This window comes from Chiloscyllium punctatum, chromosome 6 (genome assembly GCF_047496795.1).
Source record: "Chiloscyllium punctatum isolate Juve2018m chromosome 6, sChiPun1.3, whole genome shotgun sequence".
NCBI lineage: Eukaryota > Metazoa > Chordata > Chondrichthyes > Orectolobiformes > Hemiscylliidae > Chiloscyllium > Chiloscyllium punctatum.
The window spans coordinates 75600501-75624472 of NC_092744.1; the positions used below are offsets into that span (position 1 = coordinate 75600501).

General features: G+C 41.6%; 1 protein-coding gene across 1 annotated transcript in view; it reads left to right on the forward strand.

Annotated features, from left to right (window-relative positions):
* LOC140479094 (S-arrestin-like) overlaps positions 1-23692 on the forward strand; it is a 55816-nt gene extending 32124 nt beyond the window's left edge. Inside the window, exons 8-14 of the mRNA XM_072572959.1 lie at positions 1372-1507; positions 6857-6941; positions 9083-9155; positions 12681-12818; positions 14537-14614; positions 15582-15605; positions 17822-23692. Of these exons, the coding sequence (XP_072429060.1) occupies positions 1372-1507; positions 6857-6941; positions 9083-9155; positions 12681-12818; positions 14537-14614; positions 15582-15605; positions 17822-17906 (619 nt within the window). The 3' untranslated portion in view covers positions 17907-23692. The remainder of the gene's footprint in view (positions 1-1371; positions 1508-6856; positions 6942-9082; positions 9156-12680; positions 12819-14536; positions 14615-15581; positions 15606-17821) is intronic.
* Positions 23693-23972: the final 280 nt, after the last annotated feature.

Sequence of the window (23972 nt, forward strand, 5' to 3'; positions counted from 1 at the left end):
TCTTGGAGTATAGATTCATAGTTCCTCGAAAGTGGAGTCACAGGTAGATAGGATAGTGAAGAAGGCTACTTTTGGAATACTGCATGTAATTCTGGTCTCCCTGCTATAGGAAGAATGTTGTGAAACTTGAAAGGGTTCAGAAAAGATTTTCAAGGATTTTGGAGGGTTTGAGTTAAGGGGAGAGCCTGAGTAGATTCAGGCTATTTTCCCTAGAGGATCAGAGGCTGAAGTTTATAAAATCACGAGGAGTATGGATAGGGTGAATAGACTAGGTCTTTTCCCCAGGGTGGGGGAGTCCAAGACTAGAGATCATAGGTTAAAGGTGAGAGGGGCAAGATTTAAAAGGGGCAACTTTTTCACAGGGTGTGTATGGATTGAGCTGGCAGAGGAAGTGGTGGAGGCTGGTACTATTCCAACATTTAAAAAGCATCTGGATGGGTATATGAATAGGAAGGGTTTAGAGGGATATGGGCCAAATGCCGGCAAATGGGACTGGATTAATTTTGGAAATCTGGTCGGCATGGACGAGTTGGACCGTTGGGTCTGTTTTCGTGCTGTATATCTCTATGACTCTATCTATGACCATGACTGTGTTGTCTGTTGTTAGGAGCGTAATGTTAGTCCTGTTCATGAAAAGCTACATCAACTTTTCTTCATTCAGCACCAATAGACAATCTTTTAGCAACTTAAAGAAAACATAAAGAATGGTGTGAGGAAAGAAAAATAAACGCCACATTGGTCTCTTCAGTATGTAGCTGAGGAACACTGACAACGTAAAGAGAAGTTTAGTTTGCATTTATCTCACATTATATTTGCCTTGAGGGTATTTGATGGGACAGTGTAGAAACAGCTTTACTTGTGTGCACAAGTTTACTCATTCCCCATTTTCTGGGGTTCCTTAAGGTGTGAACTCACCAAGTTCTGGAACACTCTGTCTAAAACTCTCCAACTCTATCACTGTCTTTGCTCCTTTAAGTTGGTCCTTTAAACCTCCCTCTTTGACCAAGACTTTGGGCCTTTTCCCCTTGTAATTGTGATGTCGCGTCAATTTTTGTTTTAATAGTACTTCTGTGAAGTGCCTTAAGATGTTTCACTGTGAGAAGGACATGCTATAAATTCAAGTTGTTGTTGTACAGATTACTACAGTATTTAATCTGTTCTTGTGGTGTGGAAAACCCAGCACATTAAGGATCTATCCACATGGGAGACTGATAGCGTGGATAGGGAATGGCAATGTCACCTCCCTGAATAACAACAGCCTTTTAGCTTTTCGAACAATCCATCAATTTTTATATACATATAATATATATATACATAAATAAATATATTTAATTTTAGTGTTGATCATGTTTCTCTTCTTTATTTTGACAGGAGTTCTGTGCATCTGGCTATACGTAAAATACAATATGCTCCAAATCAGTCAGGGCCACAGCCCAGTGCCCATATCAGCAAGCATTTCCTGATGTCAGACCAGCCACTCCACCTGACGGCCACGCTCAATAAAGAGGTGAGGGGACACCGGACAGGACTTACTAATTGGATAATGGTGAAGAACGTGGTTTTATCATCAAAGGGAAGATAAAGATGGGAATAATACATTCACCACCACCCCCCCCCAACCCTCCCCAAGGCTGCTCCGCTATTCTAATCGATCGTGGTTGATCTGCACCTCAACTTCATTGATCTGCCTTTGCTCTAAATCCCTAATGGCAATTCCTAAAAAAAATATCCATTTCAATCTTAATAACTTCAATTGCCCTGACTCCAGCAAGCTCCAGTCCTTCCTACCCTTTGTATGCAAAAGACGAATCCTGATTTCACTCAAGTGTAACTCAGCACTAATTTAAAAATTAGGTCCTTTTCCCTCATTTATTTACCAGATAGCCCTCTGTCTCACCTTTGACAGGAAGAATAGAAAAGCAGAATATTGTTTCATCATAGAGCTCTGATCTACAGAGGTTCCAGTACATGTATCACACAATTTGCAGCTACAGCAAATGATTATGAAGACAAATGAAGTGTTGTCATTTTTTGAAAAAGGGATTGAATCTAAGCATAGTGAAGTTTTGCCACAGCTATACAGGGCATTGGAGAGACTACTGCTGGAGTACTGTATACAGTTTTGGTCTTCTTATTTAAGGAAGGATATAATAGCATCGGCAGCAGTTTAAATAAGGTTCACTCAGTTGACTCCTCAAATGACAGAGTTATCTCACGAGGAAAGGTTGGACAGGTTTATCTTATATTCAATGGAGTTGAGAAGAATGAGGTGTGATCTTACTGAAACATTTAAAGCTCTGAGGAGACATAACAGGATGGATGCTGAAAAACTGTTTCCACTTGTGAGAAAGATCAGAACCAGCAGAATGCAGTTTAAAATTAAGGGGTCTCCCTTTTAAAACAGAAATGCAGGAATTTTTCACCCTGAGTTTTGTTAGTTTGTTGAATTCCCTTCTGCAGAGAGCAGTCAAGGTTGCATCATTGAATAGTTTAAAGCTGGGATGGATAGATTCTGGATTGAGAAGGAACATGACTGATCTTATTTGATTTGATTTATTGTTGTCACATGTACCTAAATACAGCGAGAAGTTTTGTTTTGCGAGCTGTGTAGGCAGATCATAAAATACAAGGACAAACAGACCATAGGGTGTTTGGGCAGAGCAAGGCATATAAGGTGATGATTGCACAGGAGGTGCATCAAAGCAAGCTAGTAATGTTTATAGACTGAGAAATGAGGTTTAAAGGTGCAGAGCAGTTGTAAGAAATGTGAGGATAAGATCTACCTTCGAGAGCTTGCAAAGTCTTACCCAGGGTCAGTGCCATCTTGAATCTAAGCAACAGAGCAGCTTTGAGGGACTACTCCTGTTTCAAAGTTGTAGGCTCAGATGTCACCAATCCATCCAAGTTTTTATAAGCTGTCTTTGTAATTTAAACCTTCAAACTTCAGGATCATTCTGGTGAATTTGTGCTGAGTACCCCTTTAAAAGCACCTCCCCTAAAGTACAATGCTGAGAATTGAATGCAATGCTTTAGATAGGATCTGACCATACCTTTATAGATCTGAGGAATAACTACCTCCTTTTCATTTTTCAGCTCCTTTAACATCGAGGCAACATTCCAGCAGCCTTTTTGATTGTTTTAATCTACCGATTAGCTTTCAGCAACTTGTCTGGATTCTCAAATCGCTTCGTTCCATTACAAATTTCTCAAAAGCTGGAAAATAAACTGATTTTCTTGAGTCTGAAATGGATCATCTCACCTCACCTCACCTCACCTCAACTCAACTCAACTCAACTCAACTCAACTCAACTCAACTCAACTCAAATCAACTCAACTCAACTTACCTTAACTTATCACATCTCAACTCACCTCACCTCCACTCCCCCACAATTTGCTGGAAACACTCAGCAGGTCTAGCAGCACTTGGGAAGAGAAATCAGAGTGACCCTTCCTCAGAATTGATGGTGACTAGGAAAATGTTGTACTATATATACAGAAGATAGGTTGGGGGAGAGAGGGAGAGGAGTAAATGATAGGTGGGGATACAGCCGAAAGAGAGAGAAGAAGAGTTGGACAGACAAAGGAGTGAATAACAATCTGGCTAGGTGGGTGAATGGGGATTGTTAGTAGCTAACAATAGATAGTGTGTAATGGCAGACTATTTGATAACAAGGCCTGGTGTGTGTGGATACGGCACTAGCATATGGGAGAGTTCGGGCCCTAAAATCATTGAACTCGATATTGAGTTCAGAGGGCTGCAGGGCTCCCAAGTGGGAAGTGAGGTGTCATTCTTCCAGCTTGCATTGAGCTTCGTTGGAGCACTGCAGCAAGCCTGAGACAAAGATGTTTGCCAGGGAACAGGATGGTGTGTTAAAGTGGCAGGCAACGGGAAGCTCAGGGTCATTTTTGCGAGCAGAATGTAGGTGTTTTGCGAAATGGTCAACCCATCTACGTTTTGTTTCCCCAATGAAGAGGAGACCACATTGTGAGCAGCGAATGCAGTAGGCTAGATTATGTGTCGTACTGCTTCACCTGAAAGGTATGTGTGAGCCTTGAGAAGGGAAGAGGTAAATGGGCAGGTGTAACACCTTCAGCGGTTGCAGGGGGGTACTGTGGGGTTGGGGGGGGGGGGGTAGAATGCTAGGAGTGGAGGAAGAGTGGACCAGGGCGTCCAGGTGGGAATGATCCCTGTGGAAAACAGTTAATGGAAGGGAGGGGAATATGTGTCTGTTGATAGTGTCTCGCTGGATGTGGGGGAAATGGCAGCTAATGAAAATCTAGATGTGGATGCTGGTGGGATGGTAGGTAAAGGCAAGGGGAACCTTATAGCTGTTGCAGGAGAGAAGAGAGAGGGTGAGGGTGAAAGTGCAGGAAATGAGTCAGGCCTGGTTGAGGGCTGTGTCAACAATGGTGCTGGGCAATCCTCATTTGAGGAAGAAAAAGGACATTTCAGAGGTTCCCTTGTGGAAGAAGACCTCATCATAACAAATGTGACAGACACAGGAACTGGGAGAATGGAATGGAGACTTTAGAGGGTGTGAGGTTGTATAGGCTAGGTAGCTATGGGAGTCTGTGAGTTTACAGTGGATATTAATGGCCAGTCTATCCCTAGACATGGAAACAGATGTTGAGGAAGGGAACAGAGGAGTCAGAGATAGACAGGTGAAAATGAGACTGGATGAAAATTGGTATTAAAATTGATGAACTTTTCCAATTCCTGACGAGAGAGGGAAGCTGATGATATCATCGATATATCGGAGAAAGAGTTGTGGGTGCGGGCCAGAACAGGACTGGAACAAGGAATGCTCTCATACTTGTTTCACAATGAATTCTGTTTGCTCTAATTTCTCCCCACTATGTGTGTGTCTTTCTCATTCATTGCTTCAATCTTATCATTTTTATTGTCCCTCTTACATTTACAGTAACTCAAGATACAGTAACTCAAGACAGTTTTGATCAGACAGAGTTTAATGTACTTAACTTTCTCTTGTCATAATCGAAAATAATAGACATGCTTCCCTCATGATTTAAATAAAATCTTTTTGAATTATATTTCTGTATTTGTCCCTGAGGTCTGGTGGAATCATACCTGGCTGTCTTTACAGCCCTTATAGCTGACTGTCAATTCTCTGTCACAACCTCCTTTGTGGTTAGTGTATACTCCTCCCTCATAGCCAAAAGAATCAGAGATTTCCCAAAACACTGATTGCTCGGTCTTTATTGAATGCTGAGATCGACTCAGAGTTTGCAGCCTTGAGGAACATTATGCCAAATCTCAGCTGGCTAGCATGTTAATCACCTATCATCTCAGTGTGTGCATTTAATTTTTAAAATCATGTACATAGAGTCATAGAGTCCGACAGCACAGAGACAGGCCCTTTAGCTTAAACTGGTCCATGCTGTCCAAAATGTCCATCCACACGAACCCCATTTCCCTGCACTTAGTCTATATCCTTCGAATCCTTTCCTATCCATGAATTTGTCCAAATGTCTTTTAAATGTTGTTAATGTATCCACCTCAACCACTTCTGCTGGCAGCTCATTCCATATGCATACCACCCTCTGTGTAAAAATGTTGCCCCTCACGTTCCCTTTTAGTCTTTCCCCTCTCACCTTAACCTGATGCCCTCTAGTCCTTGATTCCCCAACCCTGGGAAAAGAGACTTAGTGCATTCACCCTATCCATGCCTCTTGTGATCTTATATACCTCTATAGGATCCCCCCTCAGTCTCCTATGCACTAAAGAAAAATGTCCTAGCTTATCCAACCTCTCCCTATTACTCAGATTCTTGTACGATACACTTTTCTTTAAAATCCTGAAATGTAAATATTAATTCTTTTTTGAATGTAAGTCTGTAGAAAAATGCAAGAAGTTGCACGCTCTATGATGAATGAGATAGTGAGGAAAGCCCCGATTAGCATGGGTTAGATGCAAAATGGAGCTCCCTCTACATTCCCCTAAAATTAGCTCAGCTTTAACCTGAAGGATACAGTCTTTATTCCTTCAGTGTGACAGTTTGCAACGGTCATTTTGAATCAGACAATCTTTTGATCTTGTATCATGGGTGGCAGCTCATTTACAGTGAATGCAATGGAGAATTGTTGCTGTGTTCCTCTGGTTTCCTTGTACAGTTGGCCTTTGCATGTAAGGGCCTTTGTATTACTAGTTTAGTATCAAGTTCGGGTCAAGCCGAGTTTTTATCTTAGTCATGTATCTGCAACAAGTGTGACAGAAGGGACCGACCTTTATTTTTCTGGAAGCTGTTAAACAGGAGAAAAATCGATTGCATCCAACTGTCTGTCACAAAGATGCTTGAACAAATTTGAGCCTGATTGGGATAATGACAGTCCTGTAACTTTTATTCTGTATATTGCATTAATTTACTCCACTCCTCATCTTCTTAAGAAAGCTTCCCGACAAACTGGTATACATAACCACTTTAATGATTATGTACGGCCCCACTTAGTTAGTTGGTAAATCCAACTCCGAACTGAATTGTAAGAGATCTATGAGCTGCAGCAAAGTTCACTGATTTCAGCCTGGGTCACAGCAATGGATGTATTGTAGAGGGAAGACATGTTGATTGCTGGCTGCCAGTACCTATCCAATGATTCTTGCTAGCAGTCATCGTGAGTCTCAAGCAAGGACAGAACTGCGTTTGCCTGTGATGCTGCTACAATTGAATAGCCCAGGGATACTTGCTAAGCTTAGATATGAAAGAACAGACTCGGACGAAGCCCTAGAGAGGAGCAGGCAGCATCTGGATGGCCGGGTTCTCAGAAAGAGTTGGCACTTACAGGAGAGGAAGAGAAGAAAGTTAAAACCAAAGAGCCAATTTCATATTTCTTTCCTCAGGTATACTGCCACGGAGAGCCTATCAACGTCAGTATCGAAGTGGCTAATAATTCGAACAAGGATGTGAAGAATGTTAGACTATCAGGTATGGTGGAGCTGGTATGCTTATGGACTAACTACCTGGAGGTTCTGAGTTCAAATTCCACGAGGGCAGGTTGGAAGATTGAGCTTGATAACACCATATAGCTCTGGTCACTAAAAAAATGACCATAGAAACCACTAAATTTCTATCTCTATGGGGAAGGGTATTGGCCATTCTTTCTTTCTTTTGTCTGGGCCAGCCTTCATTAAACTCCAGAATCACAATACAGCGTTATCTCTTAAAACTTTGCAATGTCTTGCCAATTAAACCTCTCTGTAGTAGAAACAGTGCGAGGTTCAAAAAGAAACGGTGACCACTTCCTTTGTGAGAAGATTTGCAGCTCGGGTGCTCGTTGTTGTGGTTCTGTTCGCCAAGCTGGGAATTTGTGTTGCAGACGTTTCGTCCCCTGTCTAGGTGACATCCTCAGTGCTTGGGAGCCTCCTGTGAAGCGCTTCTGTGATGTTTCCTCCGGCATTTGTAGTGGTTTGAATCTGCCGCTTCTGGTTGTCAGTTCCAGCTGTCCGCTGCAGTGGCCGGCATATTGGGTCCAGGTCGATGTGCTTATTGATTGAATCTGTGGATGAGTGCCATGCCTCTAGGAATTCCCTGGCTGTTCTCTGTTTGGCTTGTCCTATAATAGTAGTGTTGTCCCAGTCAAACACATGTTGCTTGTCATCTGCGTATGTGGCTACTAAGGATAGCTGGTTGTGTTGTTTCATGGCTAGTTGGTGTTCATGGATGCGGATCGTTAGCTGTCTTCCTGTTTGTCCTATGTAGTGTTTTGTGCAGTCCTTGTGACCACTTTCCTAAAGCAACAGAGAGTTGAGCCATGATCCTGCCCCAAAAACTCATTTTTAAAAATGCTGCTAGATTATCCCAATGCTTCCACTCTGATTTCACTAATCCCTTTCACTAACATCAAAATGGCAACATAAAGGTAAACATTTGTTCACTTTTGAAATATGGTTTAGCAAGAAATCAGATTGCATGTAAAAGCCAAGCAACATTTAACATCTTAAATATAATGATGTGTCTGAAGCTTCAGTGTTAACTGCTGAGTCTCTCAGTAAACAGTGCTTCATTAGCGATCTCTGAGTTACCAGCTCAAATTTGTGAATCCCTGAGTGAACCGCACTAACAAATGAGCCTTTGATTAAAATGTGTTACCCTAGTGAGTAAACACTATCAGGTAGCAGTTAAATAAAAGCAAAGTATTGCAGATGCTGGAAAACATAAATGAAAGAAGCAGAATGTGCTGGAGAAACTCTGACAGCATCTGTGGAGATAGAGACCGAGTTAATGTTTCACACTCCATGTGACTCTTTTCCCTTAAAATATGGGACAGTTGGTCACTGTGTGTTAAAACTCTACCTTCTCAAGTGGATTAATTCAAAGAAGATTAGAGGGGTTATCCCTGTTCCATTGACAATGTCAATCAACGTCACTTATAATGGTTTTCTGGTCATTGTTACACTTGCTTTTCGTGGGTGCAAACTGCTGTCACTTTTCCTATTTTATAACAGTGACTCCACTTCCAAAAATACTTAATTGACTGAAAGTTGGAAAAGGTGCTGTTTAAATGTTAATTTTTCTTCCTTTGTCTCAATTTCTTTTGTACCTTTTCCCGTACCAATAGGTAATTTTTGTAGAAAGCTGCTCACAGTATGCAAAGTGAGCTCGAAAAATCTTTTTTTACAAGATTAAAAACTTCCCAGTTTTTCTAAATAATTTGTCAAGAAACGAGCCTCAGCAATCTGCTTATATTTTTTAATGGCTTTACTAATCTGCATCACTTCCTTTTCTGATTTGTGTTCCCTCTGCTCCACACGTTCATTTAGATTTTTATTATCTAAGGAGTCTGTGAGCTCCTTATTCTTCTTAATAATGCATACCATCCTATATTTACCGAGAGTTCCATTTCCAATTGTGTGTCCATTCTGCAGATTAATTTATATCTCTTTTTGTGTCGCCACTGTTTACACTGTACTTCTAATTTTGTTTCCCAAAGGGCCCAATTTTAACTCACGTGAAACCCATCACCTACTTGGGGTTAAAATTAGGCCTTTGACTTGGATTATGAACCATTTTTGCAACAGCAAACTCTGTGCATTTAGTGGGACTGAAATTCTTTCCTCTGTTCTCAGTTGAACAAGTGACTAACGTGGTGCTGTACTCGAATGATACTTACACCGAGGAAGTTGCTTTGGAGGAAACCAAGTAAGTACAGCACTTTGTTCACATTAGACAAGGCTCACTGGAGGACCAAGGATGATAAGAACCCTGCATGAGGACCTGAACTCTGTGGGGCAGTCTAGTCTGTATAGCCAGGATGTGGATGTGCCGGTGTTGGACTGGGGTGGATACAATTAAAAAATCACACAACACCAGGTTATAGTCCAACAGGTTCATTTGCAAGTGCTAGCTTTAGGAGCGCTGCTCCTTCATCAGGTAGCTACTCTCATCACTTGATCTTTGCTTGAAGGGAATTGCATGTGTACATCCCACTCAGGTAAGGCTGAGATGCCCTGCACAGTTAAACAGCCCATCGACAGCATTGCCGCAAAGCACAAATTAAACAAAATCCATCTTTTAACTCCATCAGTCCTCTATAGGATCATAGAATCCTCACAGTGTGGAAACAGGCCGTTTGGCCCAACAGGTCCACACTGACCTTCCAAACAGCACCCCATCCAGATTGATTCCCCCATATACTATCCCTGCAACCCTGCATTTCCCATGGCTAATGCAGATAACCTACACATCCCTTAGCGCTATGGACAATTTAGTATAACCAATGCTGAAAATGTGTTGCTGGAAAAGCGCAGCAGGTCAGGCAGCATCCAAGGAACAGGAGAATCGACATTTCGGGCATAAGCCTTTCTTCAGGAATGGCCAATGCACCTAACCTGCACATCTTTGGATTGTGAGTGGAAACCAGAGCACCCGGCAAATACCCATGCAGACATGGGGAGAATGTGCAAACTCCACAAATACAGTCGCCTGAGGCTGGAATTGAACTCCTGTCCCTGGTGTGCACACTCTGTTCCTTTTGAGAAGATACAGTGCATCCTACTTATACAGTCCAATTCCAAGATCAACATTCCCCATCACAGGTGAACACAGATTGTCACCATTTGCCCACAGTGACCAGGCCTGGCCATATTAGGGTAACCACAATGGTTTTCCACTGGACACACCTCTTTCTTTCCTCAGTGATCGTCAGGAATTGAATTGGTAATTTAGTTTTATTACCAGGTTGATGGTTTGAAACACTTGCTGCTATTTTAAGATTTTGATGCTTAAGTTAGATTATGAGAATCTCTTCCACATGGCAAGATGTGTCTACGACTAGAGGGCATACACTTAAGGTGAGGAGCAAGGGGTTTACAGGAGATCTGAAGAGAAAAATCTCACTCAGAAAGTGGTAGAAATATGGAATGTGCTGCCTGAGAGATTGGTAGAGGCAGCATTTATGAAGCAACTGGATGAGCACTTAAAGTGCCAGGGCATATTAGGCCATGCAGGTGCAAGTAAATGGGATTAACCGAAGAACATAAGAACTAGGAGCAGGAGTCGGCATCTGGCCCTTTGAACCTGCTCCACCATTCAATAAGATCATGGCTGACCTTTTCATGGACTCAGCTCCACTTAGCCGCCCGCTCACCATAACCCTTAATTCTTTTACTATTCAAAAAATTATCTTTGCCTTAAAAACATTCAACGAGGTATCCTCAACTGCTTCACTGGGCAGGGAGTTCCACAGATTCACAACGCTTTGGGTGAAGAAGTTCCTCCTCAACCCAGTTCGAAATCTGCTCCTACTTATTATGAAGCTATGCTCCCTCATTCTAGTTTCACCCCCGAATGGAAACAACCTTCCTGCTTCTAGCTTATCTATTTCCTTCATTATTTTGTATACTTCTGTAACATCCGCCCTCATTCGTCTAAATTCCAATGAGTATAGTCCCGGTGTACTCAATCTCTCCTCACAAAACAACCCTATCAATTCTGGAATGAACTTCCTCTGTACTCCCTCTTGTGCCAGTATATCCTTTCTCAAGGAAGGAGACCAAAACTGTACACAGCACTCCAGGTGTGGCCTCTGAACAGTTGCAACCTAACCTCCCTGCTTTTAAACTCATCAAGCAAGGAAGGACAATATTCCATTTGCCTCCTAATTACCTGCTGCACCTACAAACCAACTTTTTGTGATTCATGCACAAGGAAACCCAGGTGCCTCTGCAAACTAGCATGCTGCAATATTTCAAGATTTAAATAATAGCCCATTTTCCAACAAAAATGGATGACCTCATATTTAGCAAAATTGTATTCTATCTGCTAGACCCTTGTCTACTCACTTAACCTATCTATATCCCTCGACAGACTTTCAGTGATCTCCATACACTTTGCTCTACCAATCATTTAGTGTCATCTGCAAACTTCAACACACTAAACTTGGTCCAAATCATCTATGTATATTGTAAAAAATGTTGTCCCAACACTTATCCCTGAGGCACACTACTAGCCACTGATCTTCAAGCAGAAAAACACCCTTTTAGACCATAAGACCAAAGCACATAGGAGCAGAAATTGGTCCACATAGCCCATTGACTGCTCCACCATTCAGTCATGGCTAATAATTTTCTCAAACCCATTCTCCCACTTTTTCCACATAACCCTTGATCCACTTGACAATCAAGAACCTGTCTATCTCCATCTTAAATATACTTGTTAATCTGGCCTCCACAGCATTCTGTGGCAGTGAATTCTATGGATTCCCCATTCTCTGGCTGAAGAAGTTTCTCCTTATTTCTGTTCTAAAAGGTCTTCCCTTTACTCTAAAGCTGTGACCTCTGGTTTAATCTCTCCTACCAATGGAAACATCTTCCCATCATCCACTCTGTGCAGGCCATTCAGTATTCTGTAAGTTTCCATTAGATTCCCACCCCATCTTTCTAAATTCCATTGAGTATAGACCCAGAGTCCTCAAACATTCCTCAAATGTTAAGCTTTTAATTCCTGGGGCCATTGCCATGTACCTCCTGTGAACACACTCCAAGGTCAGTACATCCTTCCTGAGGTATGGAACCCAAAACTGCACACAATACTCCAAAGAGTTATCCCTACTCTTCGCTTTCTATTCGTTAATCAATCCTCTAGCCATGCTAATACATTACCCATAACACCGTGCACCTTTATCTTATTGTGAGGCACCTTGTCCAATGCCTTCTCGAAATCCAAATATACCATATGCACCGGTTTCTGGTTGTCCACCATGATGTCCTCCAGTCAATTAATTAAATATGCTCTGCCTTTCATGAACCCATGCTACATCTGGTTTGGTTTGGTTTGGTTTGGTGTGGTTGGTCAACACACACATGATGGTCTGAAGGGCTTGTTTTTATGGTGTTTAACTCTAAACTTCTGAACTTCAGTAGTTTAAGGTCTTTGAATTCTGAGCAGATTGAGGAAGTCATGGAGAGTGGGAGTTTTTCTTTTCTATCTGTATTTTAAGATAGAGACAACAGAAAGTGGTTAAGTAAAGAACTGTTATAACCTCTGGTGAAATAACACTAGTGTCCATAGGCCGTGCAGGAGACCCTTTTCAATATAGCTCAGAGTGGTCAGGGTCCCCCAAGTAGTAAGCAGGAACTTACTGGCTGGATATGTTGTAGGGTGGTAGGTAATTGGCTACTTTTGATTGGATTCTTTTGTTAAATGTCAATGTTCTCTTTTAACTAGTGACCAGATTGCTTCAGGCTCCAAGTTTGCTCAGACCTACGTGCTCTTGCCATTAATGGCCAACAACCGCGATAAGCATGGCATTGCCCTCGATGGTAGGATCAAGCAGGAGGATACGAACCTGGCTTCTTCCACAATGTAAGGCAATAAGGTTTGATTTGGGGGAAGGGAAGGTGATGGAGTTTGAGAGGAAGGAAGGAATGGATAGTGCTATGGGAGAAAGGGAGTTGGGCAGGAGAGAAGACTGAATGGAGGGAGGGTGGGCTAGCAGAGGAAGGACGTTCGGTGTATTAGCCTCATACTGCACCATCTTGGTCTGGGTAGTAACCATTGTGTTGACTGTTTGACAAACAATGGCGAGGACACTGGCAGAGCAACAGAAGTGAGAAGGCTTTCATAGAATCATACAAACTCATTTATGGGATATGGGCTTCGCTGGCTAGCCCTAGTTGCCCTCAGTTTTTTTCAATCTGCCCATGTAGCTAGAGTTCCCCAAACCTGGAAGTGTTCTCATTAATCTTTACTGCACTTCTTCTCATTCTCTGGCATGCTTCCTAAAATCCACTGCCCATGGTGCTCCAGATTTTAGAATTAGAATCCCCACACAGTGGAAACAGGCCATTTGGCCCAACAAGCCCACTCTGACCCTCTGAAGTGTAACCCACTCAGACCCATTCCCCTGCCCTATGACTCTACATTTACCCTTGACTAATGCACCTAGCCTACATATCCCTGAACACTGTGGGCAATTTAGCATGGCCAATTCACCTAACCTGTACATCTTTGGATGAACTGAACCAGTGTTTTATACAGATTTGCCATAATTTCACTGTTTTTACACACCTTGCCTTTACTCGTAAGTCCCAATATGGGTGAAACTTTATCAACTGCTTTCTCAACTTGCTCTACCTCCTCCAATAATTTGTGCACATTTTTCCGCAGGTCATAGGAACATGGGAATTAGGCACAGGAGTAGGGCATTAGGCCATTCTGCTCAAAGCCCGTTGAGTTTGCTGTGTCATTCGATAAGATATGGTCCCTCTATCTTTCAGAATTCTGGATTTTATCTGCTGTCTCCTCATCCTTCCTACCAAAAGGAATCACTCAATAGTTCTCTGGATTAAACTGTACCTGCCACTTCTCCCCTTATTCTGTCAAAGTCCTCTTGAAGTTTATTTCCTGTGCTACTCAGTTTGCAGCACAGTTTTGAGTCATCTACAAAAATCTGAAACTGAATTCTGTATGTGACAAGGAATTTCATTGACATAAATTAGTGGTCATAAAGTCAATCCCAAGAGAACTATTTCCTGTCATCCAGTCAACTTTATATCCACCACTGTCCCTGACACTGCAAGAACTTCAAATTTGCTGACAATTTTTTTTCAGGTAACACCTTCTCAAATGCCTTTTGGAAGTTCATGTGCACTACATCTACACATGACTCTGCTCAACAATCTCAGTTACCTCATCAAAAAAGTCCCTCAAAGTTCTCAGCATTGAACATCTGATGTGATGATAGATGCTACATGTACAGACCCAAGCACCAAGGTCCACAGAGCAGGGTTTCAGGTGAAGGGTCCAGGTTCATACTCCGGGCAGCGAACCAAGGTCCATAATGCAGGACATGAAATATCCATAATATGCGGTACAACATGAAGATGAGAAGAGATGCTCACACAAAGTAAGGAGTTGTGTTGGTTGCTCTGGAACATGGGTTTGAGAAAATTGAAGCAGGATGAAATGATTGAAGGAGATATGGGGATACAGGGATTGATGGAGTGCCTTGGCGATATAGAGTGTAATACCAGAGTAACCCTAGAGTAACAGCAGATTAATCTGTCTTTTCTCTGTTTCAGTTTGAAGGAAGGGGCTGACCGGGAAGTTCAGGGGATGTTGGTGTCCTATAAAGTGAAAGTCAGTTTGTTGATTCCTGGGTGAGTGATGTGCACAATTGCTTAATGCAATTCAAACTAAATTTCCAGGACATTTTGTACTGAAAAATCTAGATGGAGTCATTCCATTTAGAACCCTAGCTGTGTCCAAGTTTAGGCTTTTATTTTGATTGACAAGTAGTTGTGTTTGTTATGTTTACAGCTGCTAAGGGATTTTACAACTCCCCGCACAGAAAAAGACTGATATTCTTTCTGGATAGACATTTGCATCTCAGTGTGAATCCAATTAGTCTAGAGTCACCACTTCCTGAAGTATCAGACTTAGTAACACTCTTGTCTTTGACTAAGTTGATTCTACATTCAAGACCAACTTCAGAAACAACAATTCTAGATAAACACCTCAATGTAGGATGAGTCTTCAACATCAGGCTGTACCTTTCTCTCAGATGGATGTAAATGATCTATTCAAAGAAAAGCAAAAGAGATTTCACAATGTCTTGGCCAATATCTAAGGTACAACCAACATAATAAAACGTTGGTTATGTGGTCATTATTTTGTTCCTGTTTGTAAGATGTTGCTGTATGTATATTGGTTTTCAATATTTCCCACACATCATTGTAATAGTGACCACACTACCAAAACTATTATAGTGCAATAATGAAGCAAAACTTTGTTTCGCTACATTAGCATTCTGCCTTCAAATACATTGTTGTAATTGCCCCATTTCATTGATCGTTAATTAGATATAGAGGACTGCCCAGGACCCATCTGACTTTTATATTGCATCAGGCTCTTTGCGTTTCATTAAATGATACAATTTCCTGCCTCATCTGTTTCTCAATTACTCCTTCTGTCAAAACATTCCATGGATACTCTTGGCACTATTCACCCTCCACCATATCCCTGGGCTATCTCTTCCTTACATTCTTTACACTCTGAATGAAATTAATTCAACTGTATTAAACACTTATGCAAAATATTAACTTTGCTGTTTTTCCTTCCTTGCAGCGTGTTGGGTGATCTAACGGCCAGGTGAAGTATTGTCAATTGTCATTCTCCGGTTAATTAAAACCATTACTAAATAGAAAAACTTCACTGTGACAAGGAAATGAATGCAATTTTCCTAAATATTTCATATCCTGACTGGCCCAGAAAATTCCCTGTCTTGATTTGGAATGATTTGTTTTAATTATCACCTTGCGAAAATAGAACAGTAGATGTTTTTCCAATGATCAGAGCATCCTAAGGCCACGTTCCTGAGCTGGTGCAAACCCATTAGTGGAGCATTTATTCTCAGCTGATATGTGTAACAGTTACGGGCTAACACTACAAGAAATGTCTAGAGACACAGAGGAGCTACGAGAACATAGTGAGGAAGAGATGACAATGGGTAACACACACACATATACTGTACATATATTATTTCATTATCTGTTACTCACTGCATCTCCCTGGAACTATATCACTGTCAGATGGTGTCATGAAACATTTCATGGACAGGGTGTCACTGGAACAATGTCTTCGCTGACCATGTTACAGTGACTTCTGTTGGCTGCCAGTGTTCGGTAAGCCTTTGCCATTATGATGACCCCGAGTTGGTAAATAAGTAATTTAAAGCAGCACTAGTAGTTTTGTCTCTGAGCCAAAAGGTTGAGTTCAGAGATTTGAGGCTGTAATTTACGGAGTGTTGTATCTCATATGCTGCCATTGCCAGATCAGGAACCTAATCGTTAAAGAGTCAGTGGCCCCACAGCCAGTTCAAACAGGGAACAGAGTTTGTTGCCCCAAGGTGAGGCTTAAGCTCTCATGGGGGCCTTCCCACCTAACAGAGCTGCCATCCAATGTCACCAGCCAGTGTCTGTGTAATGCCAACAGTGCCAAGTTTGAGCAGTTGTCACTGCTGGAATTACACACAATCCGTGAACAAAAGGAGGCTGTGGAAGTGGATGTAAAGGTTAGTCCAAGGCATTCCTGGGACTTGGCTGCCAGACTCCAGGGACGGTGATGGGAATGGGGGTGGGGGGACCCTCACTTGAGAGACCTGTGGGTAAAGTTAAAGGAAGGCATGGATTGAGGCAATGGGGTGTGCTTCAAATGGGCACAGGGGACTCCCAAATGATGTATCTCCATACTCCCTGCTTACCTGACACCAATGCGAACAATGAAAACTGCTGGACTACCAAGGTAGTGTGGGTCAGCCTCTGGTAAGAAAAGCAGGGGAGATAGAATGAGGCACTTAACCAGCCATTGATTGGCCATGAACATCTAGGGGTGGGATAAAGGGGAGACTGGGCAAGTACAAAGCCAGTAAATAGGCCACACCGCTGTTATTTCACAAAGCCACCTGCCTTCACACGCACCAAACCAGATAGTTACCTGCACGGAAAATATCTCTCACCCCTCATAAGACCCACCTGATTTTTACCCTCAGTACTGAAGGTGAAAATGACCCTCTTAAGCACATAGTCCAGTGCCTCAGAGGGACTGCTGCATTATCAGAGGACCAACCTTTGGGTTAAGCAGTTAAACAGTCAATGAAGCAAAAAAAGCATCCATGGAACAGATTGAAATGTAAGAGAGTTCATTTGATTAGATTAGATTAGATTACTTTACAGTGTGGAAACAGGCCCTTCGGCCCAACAAGTCCACACCGCCCCGCCGAAGCGCAACCCACCCATACCCCTACATCTACCCCTTACCTAACACTACGGGCAATTTAGCATGGCCAATTCACCTAACCTGCACATCTTTGGAGTGTGGGAGGAAACCGGAGCACCCGGAGGAAACCCACGCAGACACTGGGAGAATGTGCAAACTCCACACAGAGAGTCGCCTGAGGCGGGAATTGAACCCGGGTCTCTGGCGCTGTGAGGCAGCAGTGCTAACCACTGTGCCACCGTGCCGCCCACCGTGATTCCCTGACTGACAGTCTGCTCCATTCAACATCACAAAATTCCAGATTGTCCAGTCACTTAACTCATTCTGTTAATGAGCTCTCACTGTGTACAGTTTAGCCACAGCATTTCCGACATTATGACAGTGACCAAATTTTGAAAGTATTTCATGGGTTATGAAGCTTTTTATTGGGAGATCATTAAAGATGAACTCCTTTAGGGAAGAGTGGAAATTTGTACCCCAATAAATCTGGTTGAATTTATCACAAGTCACTAGTGTTTATGACATTATAATAGGAGTGGTATTAAGTGATATTTTAAAGGCTCATTTGTTGATGCTTTTTCTTCCTGTAGTGATGCGACAGTGGAAATACCTTTCCTGCTCATGCATCCAAATCCTGGTAAGTTTCACCTTTCAGTAAGATATCGTGGAATCTAGCTTCTGATGGATATTTCTTTAGTTTGTTAAGCATTAGCCCTACCCAGAGCTGCCAATGTGACAGGGTCTTGAACAAGGAGTAGGGATGGAAACAGGAAGTGCCAACTGGAGGACTGAGTGCCTTCTATCTAATACTGAAAGGCATTAGTGTAAGGTCTCTAAAACCTGATTTTGTGAGAGAAATTAATGAGATGGTTAGTCACGCCCACCTTTTTTTTAGGTTAGTCCTGGAACTCTGCAGTCCGCCTAGTCTTACACTAAACCCCAGCAGCAGTTTGTATGATATCAGACTTCTCTTCTGCCCACTCCCCTACTTCAGTCTGATGCAGGCACATGCTCAAGCACATTGAAAACAATGCTTTAGGAATTTAGCGAGAATCATTTGGGTTGGGATGGAATGAGGAGCAATTGGCCAACTGACCAACCAATTGAGGATTATGTGTCATTATAATAGGGGTGGTACTGAGTTGCCCCATTGTCATCTGAGAGAAGTCAACAGCTCAATTGGCCCTGTAAGGACCCCAACAAATATAATAAACAAACAATTCAATGAAATGTTTTAAGTAAAACAAATAGAACCTAAACTATTAAGGTTATTAATGTTTCTCTTGTTTAATGTTTATCAGAATATCTCTGCATAGTAGAAGCTTCAAATATAACTCTGGGCACTGCATTTTGGAAGTGATTTGGGAATGGATGAATTGGAATCCTGTAGTAGGAATGGGATAGAAATGCCAGATTGGATATCGAATTATTAGGAACCCGAGGTCAATTCTGCCATTCCATAGCGAAATCACGCTCGCAGAGTTGACAGATTGAAAAGTCAAAGTGTCCCTATTGTAAAGACTCTATCTCCATCATATTTTCTGCAAACACCATTTTCCCCACTGGGGATGAATGGAAGCACCAAATAGTCCCTCATGGACCTTCATTCAGATGTTAGATTGTTACCTGGTATTTATGAACAAATTTGTGTTTCCCAACAATTCTTCCCTGGTGTCACACTGAGCTCCACAGAATGGGACACTATAGAACATAGAACATTACAGCGCAGTACAGGCCTTTTGGCCCTCAATGTTGCCCCTACCTGTGAAACCAATCTGAAGCCCATCTAACCTACACTATTCCATTATCATCCGTATGCCTATCTAATAACCATTTAAATGCCCTTAAAGTTAGCGGGTCTACAACTATTGCAAGCAGGCCATTCCATGCCACTACTACTCTCTGAGTATAGAGCCAACCTCTGACATTTGTCCTAAATCAATCACCCCTCAATTTAAAGCTATGTCCCCTCATGCTAGCCATTAGCATCTGAGGAAAAAGGCTCCCACTGTCCACCCTCTGATGATCTTATATGTCTCAATTAAGTCAAGTCTCAACCTTCTTCTCTCTAACCAAAACAGTCTCAAGTCCCTCAGCCTTTCCTCGTAAGACCTTCTTTCCATATCAGGCAACATCCTAGTAAATCTCCTCTGAACCCTTTCCAAAACTACCACATCCTTCCTATAATGTGGTGACTAGAACTGTACACAATATTCCAAGTATGGCCGCACCAGAGTTTTGTACAGCTGCAGCATGACCTCATGGCTCCGAAACCCAATCACTCTACCAATAAAAGCTAACACACCATATGCGTTCTTAACCCTATCAACCTGGGTGGCAACTTTCAGGGATCTATGTAGCCGGACACCAAGATCTCTTTGCTCATCCACACTACCAAGAATCTTACCATTAGCCCAGTACTCTGCATTCGCGTTGCTCCTTCCAAGGTGAATCACCTCCCACTTTTCCGCATTAAACTCCATTTGCCACCTCTCAGCCCAGCTCTGCACCTTATCGATGTCACTCTGTAACCTACAGCATCCTTCTGCACTATTCACGCAACTCTACCTCAATGACCTTCGTGTCATTCACAAATTTACTAACCCATCCTTCTATGTCCTCATCCAGGTCGTTTATAAAAATGACAAACAACACTGGACCCAAAACAGATCCTTGTGGTAGACCACTAGTAACTGAACTCCAGGATGAATATTCCCCATTGACCATCACACTCTGACATCTTTCAGCTAGCCAATTTCTGATCCAAGCTGCTATATCACTCTCAATTCCATACCTCCGTATTTTGTGCAATAGCCTACCATGGGGAACTTTATCAAATACCTGATTGAAATTAGATGGGACTAGTTGGAACGGCCATGGGCAGACTGTAATTCATCTCAGTGCACCCACATTAGGGATGGTGAAATTTATCAGACAGTTCTTCAGGTCTCAATCAGTTATGTAGACTGTGTTGGAAATGGTTGGGTTTGGTGTAATATTAACTACACCCAAGTAACATGGCACCATTTACTAATTCTTAGTTATAGTTCTAATGTAGTAAGAAGCTATGCATCTCTGTTTACGTGCATTTCTGTGTCAGTCTCTCTGTGTCTGTGTCCCTGTGCATATCTACACACTTTACTATTGTTGGACTTGCACTAATTCCTGTATTTGTTTCTCTTTTCCTAACTCTCTGGTTCTCTTGCTGTGGGATTCCTTCAATAGAAAGTATCAAGTAAGAATCATTTTTTTAAAAACAGATAATTCTTCTGTTGGTAGGTAGAGAAACTCCAAAAATGTTTTATATAAAAAAATGATTATGATGATCATTTTTGGTCCTAGTGTGGTGCAGGGACGGGTGAGTTGTGTGTAATCTCTTCTTTCACAGTATGCTGGACAACAGCCAATCTAGTAATCCGGTGTGATTACAGTTGCTGATGGTGGCTCAGTGGTTAGCACTGCTGCCTCGCAGCGTCAGGGGCCTGGGTTCGATTCCAGCCTTGGATGACTGCCTGTGTGGAGTTTGTACATTCTCCCTGTGTCTGTGTGGGTTTTCTCCGGGTGCTCCGGTTTCCTCCTATAATCCAACGATGTGCAGGTTAGGTGGATTGGCCATGCTAAATTGCCCATAGTGTTCTGGGATGTGTAGGTTAGGTGCATTAATCAGGGGTAAATATAAGGTAGGGAAAGGGTCTGGGTGGGTTACTCTTTGGACGGTCAGTGTGGACTTGTTGGGCCGAAGGGCTTGTTTCCACACTGTAGGGATTCTATGCTGACAATATTACACTGAGAGGGAGACTCATTTGTCTGAGAGGGGATTGGTCGTTATTAAATAAAATTTAGAGTTCAATCAGTTAGTAGTCAATTAGTAAGTAGTTTTCAATGAATAGTTTTTGGTTTGTTACCAGTGTGATTAGGTATTTGTGATTAATCTTCAATTAATTGAATTTCAACATTGGTCAAGAATTAAACTTTATGATTAAAATTTACTTTCCATGAAATGAAATTGAATTTTCACTCTTCCGTTTCTATAGGATGGGATTTAATCTAATGAATTTAGTCTTAATTGAATGAGAGTTCAATCGGTTTGCATCCAAAGGGCTGTTTCATTAATAATGTGAATTCTTTATTTGTTGGTATTAAGATTCCAGTTTAGTTTTGTTTAAGTTAGTTATTTTAAATAGATTTACCACATCTCTAATAAGATAACCCACATAGGAATTTCATAAAAGTACATTATATTTTGATTTTAGATATCATTTGCAGATTTTATTTTCCTTTTAATAGTAAGTTTTTGTTGGCTTGTGTGGTCTGCCAATTTACATTTCTTTTAAGGATATATGCTGCAAATTTCCTCATGGGTTATCATGTTTGGCTGCTATAACTTCAGTGAAAGATCAATTGATATATTGTCCACATAAACAGGAGTTGGTTATTCACCACTTGCACTTTTCCAACGTGATTATGGCTGATCTTATCTTGACCCTGTCCACCTTTACTTCTTGATATCCATGTCCAGCAAAAATCCCTCCATGTTAATTGAGTTTGTATCCAGTGCTTTTTTTTATGAGAGACTACTGGATGACGAGGTGTTGCCTAACCTCTCTCCTAAAAAGACTAGCAGAGATTTTTAAGGTTTATGCTCTTGCTGCAACTCCCATCTTAAACAGCAAAGGTTTCTCTTCTTGCATATATCCAGGAGTTTCTATCAAAATTATTGAGAAACTCTCTGGGGATGTTCCCAGTCTAACTTAGATCATTTAGCCAGGTGTACCCATTGATTCTTTCACTGGTTTTAAGTCTTCAATGGGGTTGGTTTAATCTGCATAGATCAGGATTCATTATTTATTTGGAAGAGGCTGTATAACCTGTTTAGTAGTTACTTTGGTCGAGTTTGTGTTTGTTACTTTTCTAATTGGAAACTCTGCTGACATTCTCTTCAGAAATCCAGAGGAGGAAGACATTGCAATCGAGGACGATGGAGATGTTTCACCAGCCGATGATGAAGATGATGAATGACAGCTGCTGTACCTTACTGACCATGTAGAGTTCACTTGTTTGTAGCTCAATGATGTACGAGTGAAATCTGTTTAATTGTTTAGCGGGATAGGGCTTCCAATTTCTTCACACTTGAGCTATAGGGAGAGGCTGAACAGGCTGGGGCTGTTTTCCCTGGAGTGTCGGAGACTGAGGGGTGACCTTATAGAGGTTTACAAAATTATGAGGAGCATAGATAGGGTAAATAGGCAAAGTCTTTTCCCTGGGGTCGGGGAGTCCAGAATTAGAGGGCATAGGTTTAGCGTGAGAGGGGAAAGATATAAAAGAGACCTAAGGGGCAACTTTTTCACACAGAGGGTGGTACGTGTATGGAATGAGCTGCCAGAGGAAGTAGTGGAGGCTGGTACAATTGCAACATTTAAAAGGTATTTGGATGGGTATATGAATCGGAAGGGTTTGGAGGGGTATGGGCCAGGTGCTGGCAGGTGGGACTAGATTGGGTTGGGATATCTGGTCGGCATGGATGGGTTGGACCGAAGGGTCTGTCTCCATGCTGTACATCTCTATGACTCTCTGTCTCTGGAAGAAGCCAGGAAAGATTCTGCATCTGAATGTGGAGTTGTTAGATCATGGAAAGTAAATACTTTGTGAAACTCTTTGGGCTGGTATCTGATCTCCATCTCAGACACAAGTTCAGAATCTCAGAAAAGGATCAGGATTACACTAAATTTGATTCAATCTTTAGAAATTGGGTTAGTAACTTGAATGGCAGATTATACAAGGTTACTATTTAATGGTAATTAACTGTGAAGTGTCACTTGATAGATTGAGTGGCAATCATAAGTTCTTCAATGTAAATGACAGCAAAATAACAATGGCAAAGAGGGCTGAGATTATAATCAGTGCTGAAATCCATCACACACAAAGCAAATGATTCAATCATTCCCACAAACACTCCAATGTATTTATCCTGAATTAGAAAACATAACAAGAGTAAACTTTTAAGAGGCATGGGGAGTTATCTAAGCATCATTCTCACTGGTTTGAGCTGAACATTTGCTATTCTCCATAAAAATATCCTAATCCCCCAATCAGATTCCAGGCTGCTCATTCCCAAGTATCTGTTATTCTGTACCTTCTGGACTCATTAGTTAGGCTCCCATCTATAACTCACTCCTAGACATCTCTTCTTCTATATATAGACACATAAACATAATGGTTAATGTGTCTATATATAGTCTGCCATTTGTTACTGGATATGCAACACTCTACCTCTGAAACAATAATTGTATCAAATGTGTTACTACCTCTTTTGGAGGTGCAGTTACTCTCTCTCGAATTAATCCTCAAGATATGATGGTGACACTCTGATCATTCTGGCAGGAGTGAGGAAGCATTTGGATAATCTGGTTGTGATTTTACTTATTTGTGGCAATTAGTTTGAAATAAAAATGCATTCAAAACATTTGTTTCCTTCTTTCCAGAGTTGCAACATATTTGGAACAATTGCAATCTTTTTGTATAACATGGAATATTCATGGTTTAAAGCAATTTACATTTCCATATTCTGAGTAAGCAAGACTATTATATCAGTTCTAGATAACCAGGTGTACTCTACTATATGAGCTCTAGGGATCTACCAAGCATTTTGTACTGAACCACACACACAGAGTTAGGGACTTTATCAGCCTGCCCACTATAAATTATACAGTTTATTTGTTGCCATGAAAATACTTATGACAA